Here is a 19,451-nt window from a genome sequence, read left to right on the forward strand (position 1 = left end):
AAAGAAGCAGAGAAAGTCACCAGCGTAAATACAGTATATATATTTTATTTACAAAAAACGAAATCACCGCGACAGTACAATAAGCTACAGCTGAAGAAAATCATTACAGATTTAGAATATAAATAGTCAAAATAATCAAAGCATGATTTTACTTAAGATGACATAAAATCAACAGACATTATCAAGAAGAAATGAACAGAATGTAAAGAGCGTTTTACAGCCAGCCTGCAGGGATAAGAGTGGAGAATTCTTGCTAAATAAGACATCCAAAATTTCAAGGTTCATTATTTTTTAATTTAAACAGCGCCTCTACTGGCAGATTAGTGTAAGGGTTTATAATGCTGTTTTTACAAAGAGGATATTATTCTAAAAACAAAATGTACATTTATCGTTATGAAAAAACCCGTAGCCTATGTTGTAGATGTTCTCAGCTGTAACTCAAGTCAGGTATTGTTTCATTTAATTATTTTGTTTCCTCAAATGTTTCTTTCAAAAAAGGCGTTTATGCTGCGACAACACTGCCACCTACAGGACTCGCACAGCTGTTGCGTTTTAATACATATTTGAACATTGTGTTATTAATGAAATGCTTTTTCCTTCTTCTGCGCCGGTCATGGCAGAACTTTATAATGCAGAAATATTGTATTTATTAGTTTATTCCACTCAAAAATAAAGTGACTTGAGTTTACTTTTGTGCAAGCGAGAAACCACATTTCCTCCCTCTGTGAATGCGGCGAGAAGGTTTCTAAATGATTAAGCAACATGTCCGAAAATATTGTGTTTTGAGTGTGATGTGTTTCAAGAAGGCTACTGTCCTCCAATCAGACACAGCGAACAGTAAAATCACTCTCCTTCAGATGGTTTTGGACACCGTTCAAATCTATGTATTGTCTTGTAGTGAAGTCCAGAGCGATGCCCAAACACACAAAAGCACTGACTTTATTATCCTAATAATATCGCAGTATTCTTTTGTGACTGGACACAAGATCTGAGCAGGACCATCAGACCTGAATCTGAACCAGATCTGTATCAAAGAGGAGGTTGCAGTGAGCCGGGCAAGAAAACGACTTCCTTCCTTAGTTAGAGCCTCAAACCAACAAACTGTCATTTAGAAGTACATCACAGTTGTACGGAGTCCCAGAGGAGACAAACGTCACTAACAAGTTATCTGTTGAGTTATCAGAAATGGAGGTTGAATAGAGAGCTAAGTCATGTATATATTTCTAAAATCAGTGTAAATCTTAATGTTCTTTAATGATATAACAATTAAAACCAATAAAACATCTAAATCATAGAATTATTTTGAGATGGCTAAAGTCTAACTTCAGAATCAGAAATACTTTATTAGTCCCAAACTGGGAAAAAATGACCCCTTGTGTAGAAACTTGAAAAAAAAGGAAATACATTTCTGCTAGCAAAATAAATCAATCAAGAAAAAACAGTGAAGGAAAAATAAAAACGGTTAAAAAAGGGCAACAATTTTATACAAAATCAACATCATCTTGATTCTGAGCCAGTAAGTGAATCCATATTTATTTATTAACTCGTAAGTTTCGATTGCAAAGTAGACATTTTGAAATGGTATCTCATTGGGACTTTTTTTCCCGTAATTGTACATTTTTCTTTGCCTAAATCAAAACACAGTACATTTACCTTTTACTGGCTTGTTTCATTTAGTTTGATGTTTTCCCCCTTACCATAATGTAATGTTTATATAGTTCCAATTTTCTCAACACTAAAAAATGTAATGTAGATAAATAATTAATGAAATGTTTGCAATAAAAAAGGAAAAGAAAATGTAAATGTGGGAGCGAAATAGGTTCAAACTATGTAGAGCTTTTTTAATTGAATTTAGAAGTAACAAAGCGTAATATTTATTGAATTATACTTTGATTCATCAGATAGCCTGTTGGTGACATTTGTTACTTCTGGGACTCCATAGCCAAAATGTCTCGAATCCTTTCTAGTATTTAATCAGCTTTACTGAGTATGACCATAATGCATCAGTGTGTTTTCCCTGCTGGAGAAACACTGTACATAAAAAGTCATCTGTCCAGCTGATCCATAGTGTATGTATGGTTTATCCATCAATAAGAGCAGAGTCGTTTCAGGTGAAAGCTGTATTAATCGATTTATTTTTTAAAACACTGAATCCATCAACTGACACATTACATGTTATACTGTGCGCGCATCTGTGGGCTTCTTTTGGTTTATTTCTCCCCTCTAGTTGCAACGAAATCAAATAATACAGCTTTAAAATATTTAAAAAGTATAAGATAAAGTTGAGCAGAGCTACTCTGTTGGTGTTTTGTAGCTAGTTAGGGCTGGAATGCTTCTCAAAGGACAACATTTACTGACCGATGCAGTTAAATAGACTGGGAGAACTGGATCATGTAGCGCAAGGATCACATGCTACAATCCCCATTTATTCATTTTACATTTAATCATTAAGTTGATGAAAGCATTTGGGATGTCAAGGCTCCGTCAGATCACGCGTAAAAGAAAGAAACTTTTGGAAGGTAAGATAATGTCAGAATAGAGTGGTGCACCCCGGAAATGACTTTCTGGTTCCCTCGTTTTGAGGTCAATGGTTTTTCGAATGTGTTTGCGGTAAGAAGCCTGAAACAAGGTCTGTGGTTAACTCAAGCTGAAGAGATTGACTTGTTTTGCAACATAAAACACGTCAGTAAATACCCCACTGTTGAATGTCCGAAGCTTGTGTGTCATGAAAATAGCAGATGCTAACAAGTGTCTAAATGAGAACAAGTCCGCCTTTAGCTTAGCGGTTGTGATGCACGGCCAGGTGAATGTGATGCAGTTCGTTTATAGCATTCAAGCTTCAAACTGAAACCGTGGTGTAAATATGTGGAGGATATGCTGCAGAACCAAATCAGATAAATACCACCGTATGTGTTTGCCACGGGAGCTTGTTTTCTGCAATATGCCGGAATCCAATTGGAAAAATACCATTGGCTTTTTTGAGGGACACCTTGCGAAGCTAACTTCTGGGTTGGCCTTCAAAAATGCACCATCACTGCACCACTCTATATTTCTCTAAGATATTTGGTTGCACATCTTCTCCTTATTCCGCTTTTAAGAACCAGAACGCAGATTAAACCCAGGTGTTTAAAAGAAAACTAAACATACAAAACACGTAAAGGTAGCAATAAATTAAAAGAATCTGTGTTGCTTCCACTTTTACCTTTCCCTCAATACGCACTCAACCAGGAGGGACACAAAGCATGGCCACTAGAGGGAGCTGTGACACCGAAAATATAATGTAAATATATTTTTGAAAACATGTTAGAAAACAAAAATCAACATGAACAAGAAACATTTTAATAAAAATCTATCCTGAACTTGATCCCCTGCAGGACCGGTAGTGACATTCTGGTTCAGGTAGGTCATTTTATTCTTCATCATCAGCTTCATCAGATCAGTTGGTTTATCGTTCCATAAGAACCTTAATTAACCTTGGGTTATTGAGTTGAGATGTTTTAGTTTTTTTTATTTAAAAAAGACAAAAGGTGGAGATTAGGAGATGTTTTCTTTTCTGTTCCTGTGTGAACAAACGTTTCTGAGAGTTCTTTAGGGATCCACTGGGTACATAGTGACAGAATATTCAGTCGAATTTGGTCGGGAATGGTCTTAATGCGGGTCAGCTCCCAAGTTTCCAAATGTCATTCTGAGATTGTGTCCAATATAATGTGTGCATTATCGTTATGGAGATGCTAGCCATGTTCTTTGGCCTTGGTCCAATATTTTCTGTGAACCCTCCTAACAGCTGTGAATAATGGGAGTACTTCTGGAGATTTAGACGTGATTAAACCAAAGTACAGTGAAGCTTTTATCGCACTTCTATACAGTTAAGGAACTTGCGAGAGATGTTAAAGAAAGACTGATCCAAACTGAACCAGAGATATGTCGACTTTTAGTACATAATATGGGACAAACTCAAACACCTTGGATCCAACATAGTACCGTCTGCATCGAGACACACCCTGCCTTGTGAATACCCGCAACCTTCTACCTGCAGATCTTTCGTTTATAACTCAGCCTTTTGTTTTAGATGGTCAACCAGTGCTGGCCAAAGAACATTTAAGAAGTTAACTGGTTCCAAGCATGGAGTAGTCCCCACAAACCTTCATTTCAGGTAACTGGAACACTACAGGAACACGTCCAGATACGCATTCCACCACAAGAACAACAGATTCAAAAGTCCACATCAGCAACTTCAGTGTAAATGAGTCTTCTGATCCACATTACCAACACGGTGTAAAGGCAATGGGTCAGATGTTCGGAGGGCAGTCGGTTCCTCTAACGAGTGTTGTTTGGAAGTTAATGCATGAGAAACAAGGGAAAGTAAGATGTTGCTGTAGGAAATCAAACTGAGCGAGAAATGCTTTCTGTGAAGGAGGAACTCCCCCGAGGACAAATACAGACATCAACGCCACTCTGTTAAATCATGAACTTGAAGCAAGACTTTTTAAGAGTTTGATTCAACCAATGATCAGAATTTGGGTGATATGGATTCATGGCAGATTAGATTATATAGCTACATTTGAACAGAAGGTGGTCCTTGATTTGGACCAGCTTGAGCCTTTGGCCCTGAATTTGTCAATAGGAATGTCCGGAGTTGAAATTTTGGTGACTTGCACTTTAGGACCAAGGTGGATGGACTATCCTCACTTGAGACGGGGCAAGGTTAGTGGAAGGTAGTTGTCTGGTTTCGGGCTAAGCACGTTCTCATTCTCGTCTATCTTTTTGCCAAGCAAGACTGTATGGATGAACGTGGTCTCAGTTTAAACAAAAGGGCAGTCCAGTATGCCAAAGCTCCGGATCTGCACAAAAGGAATGTCCCAAGTTGCTTGTATGGATTTTTCGTGGAGTATAGATCAGATTTAGGCTGTAGGATGGTGCAATTGTAAGCGTCATATCTTAATTTTTCTCATATGCCACTGTTTTGTGTATCGGACGACGGGAGTCGAATTTGAAGTTAGAAAAGAAATGTGGACGACGCACCACCTGCATATATGCAAGCTTGTAAGGATGACTAGACTTTGATCAGAGTTCCTTCATAAGCCGAGGCTTTGTCTAATTCAATGTCCAGATTTCAATCTATGTGAGCCCTTTTGTTGAAGTGCAGTCCAGTTTTGGGTTGTAGGTTGATTCAGATTCAGGCTTCGTATCTCTATTTTCATCAGGGTTTTTCTTGTGTGACCTGGATATTCTTGAAATGTGATCCATCATATGACAACAGCACTCCAAACTTTGGAGGTCCTGCGTGCAGTCAATAATGTCCCCTAATAATGGGACTGTCATTTTGACAGGGATTCAGGAGGGGTCCTGATTTGGGAGTTGTCCAAAACTGATCCAAACTTGAGAATGACTGGACAGCTGGATAGGTTCTCGATCTAGTTGAGGATGTCGTGATTTAACAAAAGCTAGTGATGTCTGATTGGGTGAAGGATGGTCGAATCTTTGTCTTGAGTACTAACCTCAGGTTTGGAGTCAAAATGGTTGGTTGGACCGTGTTGAACGTAATCCACCTAAATTCTGTTTGACGCACTCTTAAGTAGCATGTCAGTGCCTGGTGGATCTCTGTGTACGTATCTTTCTGTCTTCGTCTGTCCGTCCACCTGTCTGTTCTATTGGTCTGTAGTTCCTGTCTGTTGTTAGCAGCTGCAGCCTTCTTTGGGCGGCTGGCTGTCGGTGTTAATGCGGCCTCCCGGCGGAGCAGACGGTTTGTGCTGGACTCCCGACTCAGCAGCGTTCAGGTCCAGACTGCCGTCTTGGATGTTCTGGTATATCCTCTTCGCTGCTTCCAGGAAGGCCTCTTCCACATTCTCCCCTCTGAGGGAGAAGACAACATGTTAACACATAGTAAAAAGTCCTACAGGTAGATCCGATTCAAAACTTAATTGGTATGTACACTTGGCAGCAGTTGCACCTCAGACAGCAATACCAAAAATTCCTGCACTGAAATTCAACTCAACATACTGTATATCCGTATCTGGACCAAATAGTACCTGAAGTATTCCCAATAAGAAATGGCTCTATTCTAAGTGTTGCACTTATTATACATTATATTTTTATTCTGAACATTTAAGAAATTGTGTAAATCATTAGGTGGATTTATCTATGACAGCGAATGTTTAACGTACACAATTTTGTTCTGACAACAAATTTAAGCGGTCATACAAATGGAATAATAGTAAAGTACAAAAGAACTTATTGTTTAAAAGGTCAAAAGGAAAACAAAATACTCTACAGTACCGCAAATCTGCAACTTAAATAGTAGTAAATGTTCTTAGTTACTTTCCACCGCTGTCCATTTACTTAAACTTGGAAAACTTTTTCAAAAACAACACGTTTATATTTCAAGGGATTTGTTTTGGTTTCAACATTTTTGGATGACATGTCCTGTACTATGTGGGCGTATATGAATTTGTTTTTGTATGTGTGTGTGTGTGTGTGTGTGTATGTTTCTACCTGCAACTGTATGCAATTTATAAAAAAAACTATATTCCAAATGGGAAACTTCAGTATTCACAGGAAAAAGCCTATTGTGTTTGAAACTGAAAGTCGATGAAATAGTGTGTGCGTGAACTTACGTTTTTGCGCTGGCCTCAAGAAACAGCAGACCTGATGAAAAACAGGAAGTAGAAATCACATCTGATGTCCTGTTTTCATCTTAATTTGACCATGTTGCTGCTCTCTCTCTTTCTCTCTAACACACTATCTGTGACATGAGGTCACACAAACATAAAACACTTCTCACCATTCTCTTCAGCAAACTGTTTGGCCTCCTCGTACGTCACATCCCTCTGAGCCTCCAGGTCGGCCTTGTTACCGATCAGAATGATGACCTGGACACAGGAGTCAGCGTAGTTATTGAACAAATACAAATTTGTGATGTGAAGACACATTGGCATCAGTATGCTGAGGTGCCGGGTACATCTCGGTTAAAATCTTTGTTGGCTTAATGTTAGCTCTTGATGTGTGTTGTGAAAGTGTCTAACAAGCCGCAGCTTCACAACTTCTTCAAACTGATGTTTTATTTTTCCGTTAAAAATAAACTTTACTTACACAGTAATATCAAAGCTATTCAGGTTTGATACAGTTCTTGATTTTCAAATCTCGGAGGTCAAAACAATTCATGAGCTAAATTCACAGAATTGACCATCCTTATTAACCACACACTTGTTTTGCACACAGTACACACACACACACACACACACACACACACACTTCAGCGGCTATGCTACTACATTAAAACAAGTCTTCCTTCAACCTAATCGGATATCTTTCCCTGTATGTTGTTAAATCGGCCGCCATTTAATCTATGAAGTTAACGAGCCTCACATTCAGTCCCAGGACCCCGTTTGACCCCCTTAAAGTACAACATTTGAGAATTGTAGAAATTCTAACTAACGACTGTAGGCGGGAGTATGCTGCAGAAATGATATTTTGTGTTTAATGCACCTTAGCCTTGGTGCATTAAACACAAAATATCATTTCAGCGGAGTTGGGTGGCTTCATGAATTAAAGCGGGAATAGTTTAAGACAGCTGGTGCGTGTGCAAAGGGGATATGTCACCATTACAGGACACAAAATTAAAAGGAAGGTTATCATGATTACATTTGAAATATTTTATATTTACATCTTATCAAACTAAATAACCTTTGTCCTGTCATTTTAGACATTTCAATGTGGAAAGGTTACATAATATACATTTAAAGTATGAAAATCAGTAATCCTGAAACCCTGTCTAGAAGCCCAGGAATCTTACCCCAACCCAGGAGGAATAAGGGAATAAATTAGGGCAGTCGATCAATTCAAATATCAAAATCACATGATTTACTCTAAGCTCTTAAATGCAGCCATGTTGTTGTTTTTTGATTAGACTACAGTTTTTCAAATGTGGCGGAAATGCAAAACGTCTACTGTAAAGAATATTTTTTAAAGGATATTCTTTCTGCATTTAAGGCTTTTATTTAACATGTTTTGTAACTGTTAGTAATGGGATTTGTGTGCGTGTGTGCGTACTCACTGTGTTGGGGTTGGTCAGGTTCCTGGCATCTGTTAACCAGCTGCTCAAGTGATTATAAGTACTTCTCCTGTACACACAGAGACAAAAACAGAGTTATTCATCAAAGGATCAAACTAACTATGAAACCTCCCACACTGACTCCCCCTCTCCCAGTCAGCACCTGGTGATGTCGTACACCATGAGGGCCCCTGCGGCCCCTCTGTAGTAGGACCTGGTGACGGCCCTGAAGCGCTCCTGACCGGCTGTGTCCCAGATCTGCAGCTTCACTTTCTGACCATTGACCTCCATGATCCTTGTCCCGAACTCCACCCCGATGGTGTGAGGACAGTCTGCCATGACTGCACACACACAAAATATTCTTTGTTATGAATGAATAGAAAATAGCCGCATTTTCAACTTCGTCCCTCTCGAGTGGAACCAAGGGGTATTATTGTCGTCAACCGGGTCGCTTTCAATATTCCTCTGGGCTTCCAACAACACAGGACACTGCTTTCTTTAAAATATCACTGAGGGTACACTTTATATTAACAAATAATGTAATTTCAGCATTGATTAACACTAACAAGTAAATGCAGCAGGTGTTGCTTCATAAAAAAATATTACAAAAGTCAGTCTTAGTTTTACCGGGGCAGAATTTCATCATCATATTTAATACCTAAATGCTTCATGTACATTATCATTTATTAACCTAATCAGTTTCAAACAACTATTATACATCAGCCGATTGTAAAAAATGAACTTGCAATATTCTTTCAAATGTTAAAGGATTTTTATCCACAAATTGTGAATGATCATAGAAACAAGTGGATGGAAATGCACCTCATGAGTAAGAGAAGTGGGGGGAGAGGAGAAGAACTCACATTTTTTCTCTGTGAACTGGTGGAGAAGACATGACTTCCCTACTCCCATATCACCTGGAGGGGGGGGGGAGAGAGAAAATTTAAAACATGATGTCAGACAGATGAAGGTTAGAAATGATCCTTATTGCACACTTGGACCTTATTATGGAAAGTAACTATGTACATTCACTTGAATACTGTACTTAAATGTAGATATGAAGTTCTTGTACTTTATTCCTTTGAAGGGGACATATTCTGCTCATTTTCAGGTTCATATCAGTATTTAGTGCCTCTCCTGGGACATGTCTCCATGCTTTAATGTTCAAAAAGCTCTTTTTTTTTCTCATACTGTCTGTGCTGCAGCACCTCTTTTCACCCTCTGTCTGAAACCAGAGCCCAGTCTGCTCTGATTGGTTAGCTGGCCGGCTCTGTTGTGATTGGTCAACCGCTTAGAGATGTCCCGCCCTTTAGCCTATCATGTACAATATGTTGGAGCGCTAGCCAATAGTGCGAGTTAGTGTTACGTAGTGATGTCACAGAAGTAAACAACTGAGTCCAATGGAGGCGTTTCAGGCAGGGGGAACACACCACAGGAAGGGGAAACCCCAAAAAGCAAATTAGGGCCCCTTTATTGTTTGATATTAATAACCTCCATACTTTTAAAATCTTTTTAAATAATTCAATTTTCTTTGTTAGAATTCATAGATTTGTTTTAGTTCCAAACACAACAATACCCATAAGCCTCAGCTACTGAAATGGATGCAGAATCAGAGAGTGAACAGCAAAATTAAAGCTCTGGGGTTGGATGTTGTAAAAGGCACCCTAAGAGACGTGTTTAACGCAGCTACATTTGTTTTTAAGGTCCACAGGCTTTTTGAACCTATTCTTTATAACTGAACATTATTCTGATGATCATTTCAGGAGACTTTCACATCCAACTGTCACCATCATTTAACATGAGAACACATTTAAAAATAGAAACTGGATATCATTTAACTATTCAATTCTTCACACTACAAGCCTTTAGATGGAAATTAGCGAGCTAACAAGAGGAGTCAGTCCCAGACGAGCCATCTGTGAAAAATTTCTCAGGAAATACTTTTCACAGAAATAAACCAGAGGAAATATCTGTCTGAAGGGTAGAAAAACCATTAAAGAGCTTGGCACCTGGAAAGGGGAGTATGCACATGGAAATATTTCAAGGTACCTCAAATTATGTTAAATTACTACGATGGTCCTATACCAACTACTACTGATGCTTCAAATTAAAATATCTTGTTTTTGTAGTTAATACATTTGCCAGTTACCACCGACAACTAATCTTCACAAATACACAGCAAAATGTTTTGCTCATGAAGTGTTTCCTAGTATTCTTTGAGCTGAAAGGAGCAATACCGCTATTTAAAAATACTCTTTTACAAGTGAAAGTACAGAAGTGTTCACAACAACGAGGAATATTTACTTTAAAAACTAACAAAGGTGGAAAATACTTGTGTGTACTTAATATACTTTTCTGAAGTATACTAGTAACATATTTTATCAACGTATCAAGTTTTGTATATAAAATCTGAATCTGTAAAGTATTATTAAAACATGAAATACATATAATGTAGTAAAGAGTACAATATTTTCCACGGAGTTAAAGTGGAGTAGAAGTATTATGTCACATACATTAAAGACTCAAGTAAAGAATAAGTATAAGAACATTTGACTTAAATACAATCTTGAGTAAATGTACTATAATAATCCAGCTGGCTACAATATTAGTACATTAGTAATATTAGATTTTAGTAGTTAGTAATATTAATTGCGCTTCCTGCAACGAAATGCAGGTTACGTAAACTAACATAATTCCCAATCTTCCAGATACACCTCCCAGACGGCGTACGGTAGGAGGAAGGGAATTTGATCAGAATCAGAAACAGAGTACTTGATCTATCCTGGGGGAAAACTAGGGAAAGTAAAAACTAGAAGAATAAAATAAATTAGAATACAAACATGTATTCAAACAAAGGGAGTTAAATAGATTGTGCACATTTTATGTAAATATTCATGTCTTTTTCAAGAAAAATAAAGCATGAGGGCACTGATGTGACTCTGGTCAAAATGAAGGCCTGCCCGCCTCGTCCACGGCAGACTGACCGGCATCCATCCCATATTTATTCGTGGCTCCGTAATTACATTTAAAAAAAAAGTTGTCTATGGCGTCTGACAGAAATATTGTTTTCTGGCATCAATTTACAATGTTATGGGCATTTTGGAATGAAAGTGCACACAGACAGTAGGAGGGCGCGGCGCTCCTGTTACCTGGTTTAGACAAAACTCAACAACAAAAATACTGTTCATTATAATATAATCAGTGGTGTATTAGTATTAATAAAGATATTAAGAGAGCATGAGAGAGCAGACTTCGTTCTGGTTTCAGACAGAGGGTGAAATGAGGTGCTGCAGCACAGGCAGTATGATAAAAATACAGACATTTTTGAACATTAAAGCATGGAGACATGTCCCAGTAGAGACACAAAACACAAATATGAACCTGAAAATGAGTAGAATATGTCCTCTTTAAAATCATCAATGAAGCTGACAAATAACCATAGCACATAAACGGCATGGTCCCCAGGGCTGTACGTTCTTGCATGGTTCAGCTAGTAAACAGCGCAGTGGTCATAAAACTATCCACACACTAAATATAAAGCACTCAACATCCAGAGGAGTGGATAAAGGTCAGGAACTGTCTCATTTCTGGGGTAAGGTGACCATTCAAAGTATGACAGGCAGATCCTATTGTGCTGATCTTTTTAAATTGTGTTTTGTAATTATATTTTTGTAAAGATTGTGAGCGATTTCAGTGCTTGTAATGAATTAATTTGAGTGTTTAGGGAGTCATTCATGTATCGAAGACACTTGGATTGTGAATAAACCGAAGTTACTAGGACAGGGTGTCTAGTTATTTATGATGCTCTATTTGCAGGACGTCATTGGTTTTGTTGCTTATTTATTTAGGGGTTCCGTACTTGTTGCATGATTGAAGTTGAAGTTCTTTTTAACACTTCACATATTATCCCCTTGGATTCTTTTGAGATCTCTACACCCATTAAACAGCCAATCAACCACAAAAAAGTCATAATATATTAAAAACGTTTGATATTTTTGGGAAAAAAACAACCCTTAGTTTATAAAGCAATTAACGCTGAGCAGAGTAGAATAATAGCAGTGTGAAAAGAACATTATCAAAATTAAACTACTTAATAAATAATAAATGTACTTAATTACATCAGTCCTCCTCGTGTGAATAACTCAAACTTACCAATGATGATGTATTTGAAGATGTAGGAGTAGTTGTAAGGTGCGGCTGTCATCTTGATACTGGGAAAAGGAAAACAGGAAAAGAGGTGTGAGTTTGTGCACAGAGTCCACATCACACTGTGAGTCACAACGCTGAAGTCAGCTTCTGAATCTGCAGTTGCTGACATTAAAAGGTCCTCTATTTTTTGCCCCTTACTGAATGAAAGAGTGCTTATTTAAACCCTTTCCAATTGTTGAAACCTTTTTATACACGTGAAAATGCAAAATAAACGAGATTCTACAGCTTTTATCCACAACTACATCACATGGGATCAGGTCTCTTCTCAGAATTTAACCCTGAATTGCCAAATCTGGACTAGATTATCACAAAGACTCTTTAACACTCCGTTTCAGATGTACTGTTTGTGAAAATACTCAGAAGGGAGATTTCAATCGCTTTTTTCACACCTAGACCACATTTTACCAGGTCCAGATCATAACCCACTATACATAGGCTGGTCATACGGTCATTTGTTGTTCTTGCTTTTTTTTTTTTACAATAAAATAAGATAAAGATTTCACAATTATGAAACTGTGTTTTAAATAGCCCCTTTGCTTTCCTGGGATAATATACTCCAGATTTCACCACTATCAATACATCTGTTATATATTGACCTTTTCTAAAGTGGTCTAAATGTGGGAAAAAACGGTTAAATCTATAACTGAGCAACAAACAAAAGGAAACAGTCGGTTGGGCTAACACACAGCTAGGCTAACAACCGGAGCTTAGCTTTTAGTAGGAACCGTCAACCGTAATGACAGTCACGCTGTGTGAACGCAGTCATCTTTAGCAGAAGTATTACACAAAAGCAGCTGACTTCCCTCTCTGATAAACCCTCTCATTCCTTTTTCGGTTAGCTTAGCTCTAGAGCTAACCGGCTAACAGCTGCAGTACTGTCAACGCCTTGCTAACAGGCTAACACGCAGGAGGCCACTTTTATCAAAAACATAAAATAATAAAGCACAGGACAGCAGGAGTGGAGTAGCATGCTGGTGTTTTACCTTCGTCACGGGTGTCAATCCAACTGGTAAACCTGATTTATCTACTGGCTAGACGGGTAGTTCTATTTAGTTAGCTGATTAGCTTAGCCTTGTGATCCGTCAGGAAACCTTTCCCCTCTTCCGCGATACTTCTTCTCTAGCGATAAACACGGGAAACACCGCGAGACTTACAAGTGTCTAGCGCTGCCCAGCGTACGAGAGCAGGACAGTATCACAGACTGATGGAAAAAAATAAATAAATATAGATTTAGTAACCTTTATTGTATTAAAGCCCAGTTTAGTTAAATTAATTAGTTATTTGTATTCCAACATACATTTGCTTTATGTATAAAAGTGTACCAACATGCTCAGCAGTGCATAAGGTACCAATACATGTCTCATCAATTAAATCCATCCTTCCATCCAAGTGTAGAAAGAAATACAATATGTAGCTCTGAGATGTAGTTATGTCAAAGTATGACCCAACCCAGGTTATGCACAAGTTCTTTAGAATGGTATTTGAAAGTACTCAAACCTAAATAAAGACTCCCTAAGCCAAACCTCTGAAATACTCCCTACAGTATGTGATAATTTCTATAGAACATTTGCTTATTTTACACCAGAATAGTTTAACACCTTATACATTTAATTTTGCTGAAGTTATAATTATTCAATTACTGTATAAGAGTTCAGTCCATGTATCAAAATGTATAATGCACAAATTGTATATTATCAAAGTGAAAAAATAGCACAATTTGCATTTGAGTATTGCTACTTTTACTAAAGGAGATCATCTGAGTACTTCCTTCTGCACTTTTAGTGTCCCTGCTGTTTTTACAAATATTAAAATTAAAGGCAAATATAATTAAGTAAAATTCAGTTTTTAATACTATAACATCATTTTATATAAATCAGTTTTTAGTCCAATAACAAACAAAAAGAAGTTCTCCTGAGATTATAAAAACATCCAGTAAATACAAAAAAAGATACAAATAAGTGACAGTCATGGAAATGTACTTACATCTTCAATAGTTCATAGTCATGTGTATAATAACATTGCAAGTTGCAGAACAGATGCAAGTTGAAGTTATAGCCAGTGGTGGGAAGTAACATTTACTAAAGTACTGTACTTAAGTACAACCTATACGTATCTGTACTCTGTCCATTGAAATCTCTGGCAATATTTCCAATAAACTGAAAAGTAATGTTCCTCTTTGTGTTCAGAAAATTGTCCTAGCTTAATAAACTATTTAGAATTCGCTGTAAATGCTTTGTCACAAAGCTGAAAACATGTTTCGGTTCTGGGGAAAAAAACACAGAACAGCGACAAAGCTACAAAATATGATGCATTGATGTAGATCAAGGGAGTTGAAATGAGCACAACCTCAATTTCTACTTGTTTTATAACATTTATAACAGGAAAACACTGACTGGAAATATTTTGCTGTAAAATTATACTTAAAGTATATTGGGATGAGATATTTACATACTTCCTCTAACATAAGATTTCACAAGCAAGACTTTGACTTGTAGGGAAATAATTTCAGTGTGATACTTTTCCTTCAAGATCAGAATACATGGTCCTCCACTGATTATAACTCACAATGACATCAAAGAATGTATGTGGAATAAAAGATTACAAAAACAAATGTGCTACCTGATATTCACAAAAGTAAATTAACAGAGAAGAGTTGTTACACTCAGAGAGGATCACAATTCTACAGACTTCACCACACAGGAGGAAACACACCTTAAAGACAGCTGTCTCTGGGTGGCTTTAAAGAAGCTACAGCTGCTCCAAAGAACAGGAAGTACACAAATCAAGAAATATTGTTCATTGAGATATAAAAGCCCTTAATTGGAAATTAAATTAACAGAGATTAGTGGTTTAAATTAATATATAAAGTGTAATGTGAGTGTATCACGTGTGTGTTCAGCTAATGAAAGCTACCAACATCACTTTGCAAATGTCCAAAAACAGCCTTGCACATTGTTCTGTCCGAACACAGTCAGGTGTCTGCAGATGATCACATGTTACATATTGTCGACACAGACAGTCTGTAAATGTTTATATTCAATGATAACTAAACACTTTCATTTCACGCCTTCCTCAGGAAAATCCTGTCAAAATGTTTTCTTTAGAATGTAAAGAGGATTGAACTATGTATTTGGAAACTGTAATTGTAATTGTTATTGCACCTGGTGTCTTTGCCTGCATGTGCACACATTTGGTTGTGTGATATGTTTAATGATAACCCTGACAAAGGCTATGTGTAAAAAGTAATCCTTTACGCAAAAGTTTTATTTCTCTTGACTTTTATGGTTCGCTGATACGAGGTCAGTCCCAGTACTAACACAACATATTGCAATAAAAAACACAAAAAAAATGAACTTTGTCAAAAAATGTCACATAACTGAATTAGGTTAGTTGAAAGCAATAATATTAAGTTGAACCTACATTTTTGTATTTAAACTTAATATTATTGCTTTAAACTAACCTAATACAGTTATGTGAAAGTTGTTGACATAACACATTTGATTGAAGTCAATGTTTTAGTTATTTCAGTGTAATAACTTAAGTATTTTTAAATAAAATAACTTACTAATTTGTGCTAACCTGCTCATGTTCCCCACATATTCATCAGTTTATTTTGTATGTGGATTTTTAGTTGACGCAGATTGCTTCTTTAAAGTTCATTACACAACAGCCACTCAAATATCATATAGGTCGGATCAGTGTCGTGTCAGACTGTACATGTTAAGGTTTATGACTCAGGCAGTTAAAATAGGTCAACACAGATATTTAGTCAGAAATAATGGGTTGTTGCTTAAAATGAACACCATGAAGGACTTCAGAAGCTTCTTCAGTTGCGAGAACTGTAGCTTGTAGATTTGATTGTGACGATGACGATGATGATGATGATGATGATGATGATGATGATGATGATGATAATGATGATGATTATGGATGCATAGTTGATGTCAAGGAGCAGCTTTTGTTTCCCACTCCTGTGAAAACAGTAACAAAATGTGTAATGTCGAGCGTGATGGATATAAATGATCAGAAATCAGACATGTAAAGAGATTCTGTGAATGGAAGGATTATCCAGCAGAGAACTTCAGTGTTTATGTGACAATCTGACCTTCCTCCTCTGGAAAACCTTCCCATGTTCGATGAACAGCGATGAAGGAGCTCGTCTCAGAGAGTTTTTAGCGGAGGCCGTGCGCCGCAGCAGAGGGTTCAGGAAACCCGCCTGGATCAGGGACAGAAGAGTTTTTTTCCCATCAGTTTTTATACACAGTAGTCATATTATTGTATGTACAATCATCTTTTGCTGGTGGGATAAGTACTCAGATGTTGTACTTGAGTACAAAGTAGAAGTAGCCGAGTGTAGGAATACTTGAATTCCTGAATTCAAAATGTTATTCAAGTAAAAGTACAAAAGTATTATCATCTTAATATACTTAAATTACCAAAAGAAGTCATTGTTTGATTGGTCCATTTCAGAATAATATCTCTGATATGTTTTATAATTATTGATCATTAAAGTGTTCTCAGAGCTGGTAAAGGTGCAGCTAGTTTGAATGGCTTTGTATACTGCAGGGTAGCTGCTGAATTTACTGCAGGTGAACTACAGTCTGATTTAAGGGTTTATCATTTTTTTTACCATTAAATCCAAAATTGGATAAATGTAGGGGAGTAAAAGTACAAAGTAGCATAAAATGGAAATACTCAAGTAAAGTACAAGTACCCCAAAATTGTACTTAAGTACAGTTCTTGAGTACATGGTTTTAGATACTTTACAACACTGTATAACAATGTAAAATGTGTTCATTATTTATGTTGAGGCTTTGAAAGGACCAAGCAATTTATGTTATTTTTGATCTTCATTATGTTTGTCCATCCATCAATTTAAATGAAGAAATGTTCATTTTGAAAGGTTTATATAAATCCTTATATGTTTCCCACCTGAGCGCGCTCACTGCAGATGGCCAGCGACTGTCTAAATGAGGTGCGTTTGTTTTGTTTCCCGGCAGACGTCAGGTTGATCTCTGACCCTGCCCTCAGCTGCACCGTCCTCTTCCCAGTCAGCTCCAGCTTCTGCACACCTCGCTCCACTTCCAACGACTTCCTGTCTGGAACACAAACACATGGTCATTCTAAAGTCTACAGTCGTTACTTGAGGTGTTTATAGTTTACAAAAATATTGAACATATTCATGTAAGAGTGTGGAATTTATTAGCAACGCTTTAACATGTGGGTCCCTTTTCTGTCCATAGTGCTGGCAGAGGTCTGTGCTCTATATTTACCCACATATTTGTATTGTAAAGAATGAAGAAAACAATTAGTGTGTTAGGGAAGTAAACAAAGGAATCCAATGGAGGCGTTTCAGGCAACAAGGGTTCGGGGGATTAGAAGACTCCCTCTAGACAGAACATAGGGATTTTAGCCTTTGAAGACCCTTTACATGCACAAAAACATCCTAGGAAAGCCCCAGATATCCAAATAGGGCCTCTTTATGTGAGAACATCGACTGTCAACTGTAAAAGTGAGTTTAAATCTTCATGTTTTCTGTTGGGAGAGAGTTCATAAGCTGAGACTCACTGTGGCTGCTGAAGATGGTGTTGCTGTAGGTCAGAGAGTCTTTAGACACCGAGCAGGGGTGAACTGAATCCTGAGAGCTGTGAAGCTGAAACATCACAAACACTGATCATTATCATCATTAGCAGTCATAATCAAAAATCTTTGGAAAACTCAACATATTATATAGATTTAGTTCTTTATTTTCATCATTCTTTACTGCAATAACATACTAGCCTCAATCCTGTAGAAGAGGGGTCTTTAATATCTTTCAGGACTCTTAAAGACAGATGGATGAAGGGACCCCCAAATACTGTACATATCTGTAAAATTGAGTTTCATATACTGTACTAGGCTCACAATAACATATAGGGCAGAATGACATTCATGTTTTATGATGCTCTCAAAAATATGGGGCAATAAATATATTTTGTTTTACAATTTTCAAGCTTGCTTTTGTAGCTATTCCTATTTTAAATATTCACCTTTCTCACATTTGACAAAATGTTTGAATAAAAACAACATAATATATATGTAAGTATGTTATTGTGAACAATATGTCTATAAATGTCGAATAAAAATCTAAATTTGAAATCTAATATGTCCAGCTAAAAGTAAACAAATTAGAGTTCATGTTATAATAACATTTTTATTTTTGACAAAAACATCCAGTGAAATATGGTATTTCTATTGTTTGGGAGTGTATTAAAAGGACTTGAGATAAATATTATTCACAAGTGAATGATATCTTGATTTATAAATATCTACAGAGTATGTACGAGTGTTTTTGAATGGAGTTTAAATACTATGCCATATGGAGTATACCATGTGATCCAGTATGGAGGTGTTTGAATAGATGGGCTGGTCCTGACATGTTCCACTCAGATGGAAAGGGTCATCCATGTATGTGTTGGAGTTGGGAAACCTTCGAGTCTGTAGCCCACTGAGGAGAGGGGAAAAACATGAAAACTGAAGGACAAGAAGAAGGTGTGGGGTTTCTCAAGGCTCTGTTCTTGGACTATTTCTCTTTTACATTTAATGGTATTTAGTTGACGCTTTTATCCTAAGTGACATACACTTCTATACTGTTGACATGCCTACATGACACATTTGGGGTTAAGTATCTTGCCAAAGCACACTTCAACATGATGATTTGAGGGGATGGGAATAGAAACGCCATCTTCCTGATTTGCAGATCAGCAAACTACCCTAACAGGATTATATATTTTTCAGATTTCTAAGCTTTTATTTTTGGAGAAATAATTTGTCTCACATAAGTTGAAGTATTAATGTTTATATTGTTGTAGTTGGTTGGGATGGAGCTCATTTTAACAATATATAATGATCTTTTCATTCTGGATTAACCTGCTGACTATTTTCTAATCAACCGATTAAAGGTTAGGTTTTGTAAAAGAAGTATTAATAGTGAGAAATGCTTGCACAATTATCCAGAGCCCAAAGTGATGATGTTTTCTTGAGTCTGACAATCAGTCTGAAACTAAAAAGGATACTGAATTTATTGTCATTTATCAAATCATTTGAATTCAAATGAGAAAAATATTCGCATTTGGAAAGCCAAAACCATTAAATGTTTTTTTACATGAAAAATAAAAACCTGCAGCATCTTTTTGAATTTTTCCTTTGACTA

General features: G+C 37.0%; 2 protein-coding genes across 4 annotated transcripts in view; both read right to left on the reverse strand.

Annotated features, from left to right (window-relative positions):
• Positions 1-29: 29 nt before the first annotated feature.
• LOC134874055 (ras-related protein Rab-14-like) lies at positions 30-13,399 on the reverse strand. The gene is made up of 8 exons (XM_063898043.1): positions 13,243-13,399; positions 12,203-12,261; positions 8,914-8,967; positions 8,214-8,391; positions 8,054-8,120; positions 6,782-6,869; positions 6,615-6,645; positions 30-5,853 (listed from the first exon to the last, which is right to left on the reverse strand). Exons 2-8 carry the CDS (start codon positions 12,252-12,254, stop codon positions 5,676-5,678), a joined length of 648 nt encoding a protein of 215 aa, XP_063754113.1. The 5' UTR covers positions 12,255-12,261; positions 13,243-13,399; the 3' UTR covers positions 30-5,675.
• Positions 13,400-14,086: 687 nt separating this feature from the next.
• si:dkey-220o5.5 (actin filament-associated protein 1-like 2) overlaps positions 14,087-19,451 on the reverse strand; it is a 29,151-nt gene continuing 23,786 nt past the window's right edge. For 2 of the 3 annotated variants that reach the window (XM_063896772.1, XM_063896771.1), the window contains 5 exons: positions 18,629-18,746; positions 17,828-17,912; positions 17,192-17,358; positions 16,365-16,475; positions 14,087-16,230 (listed from right to left, as the gene is read on the reverse strand). In XM_063896772.1, coding sequence (XP_063752842.1) covers positions 16,204-16,230; positions 16,365-16,475; positions 17,192-17,358; positions 17,828-17,912; positions 18,629-18,746 — 508 coding nt within the window. In that variant the 3' untranslated portion in view covers positions 14,087-16,203. Of the gene's footprint in view, positions 16,231-16,364; positions 16,476-17,191; positions 17,359-17,827; positions 17,913-18,628; positions 18,747-19,451 lie in introns of those variants that run through there. The other variant, XR_010166944.1, reaches the window with a different exon arrangement.

The sequence above is a fragment of the Eleginops maclovinus genome, chromosome 12, assembly GCF_036324505.1.
Source record: "Eleginops maclovinus isolate JMC-PN-2008 ecotype Puerto Natales chromosome 12, JC_Emac_rtc_rv5, whole genome shotgun sequence".
Taxonomy (NCBI): Eukaryota; Metazoa; Chordata; class Actinopteri; order Perciformes; family Eleginopidae; genus Eleginops; species Eleginops maclovinus.

What these genes read in the sequence shown, in the direction of transcription:
- LOC134874055 (XM_063898043.1), bottom strand. Translation starts at nt 12,254, where the DNA reads ATGACAGCCGCACCTTACAACTACTCCTACATCTTCAAATACATCATC. An exon ending in CCAGTTCACAGAGAAAAAAT is followed by an intron (nt 8,392 to 8,913) that starts GTGAGTTCTTCT and finishes GTGTGTGTGCAG; the next exon opens with TCATGGCAGACTGTCCTCAC. An exon ending in ACAGTTTGCTGAAGAGAATG is followed by an intron (nt 6,646 to 6,781) that starts GTGAGAAGTGTT and finishes GTTTTTCATCAG; the next exon opens with GTCTGCTGTTTCTTGAGGCC.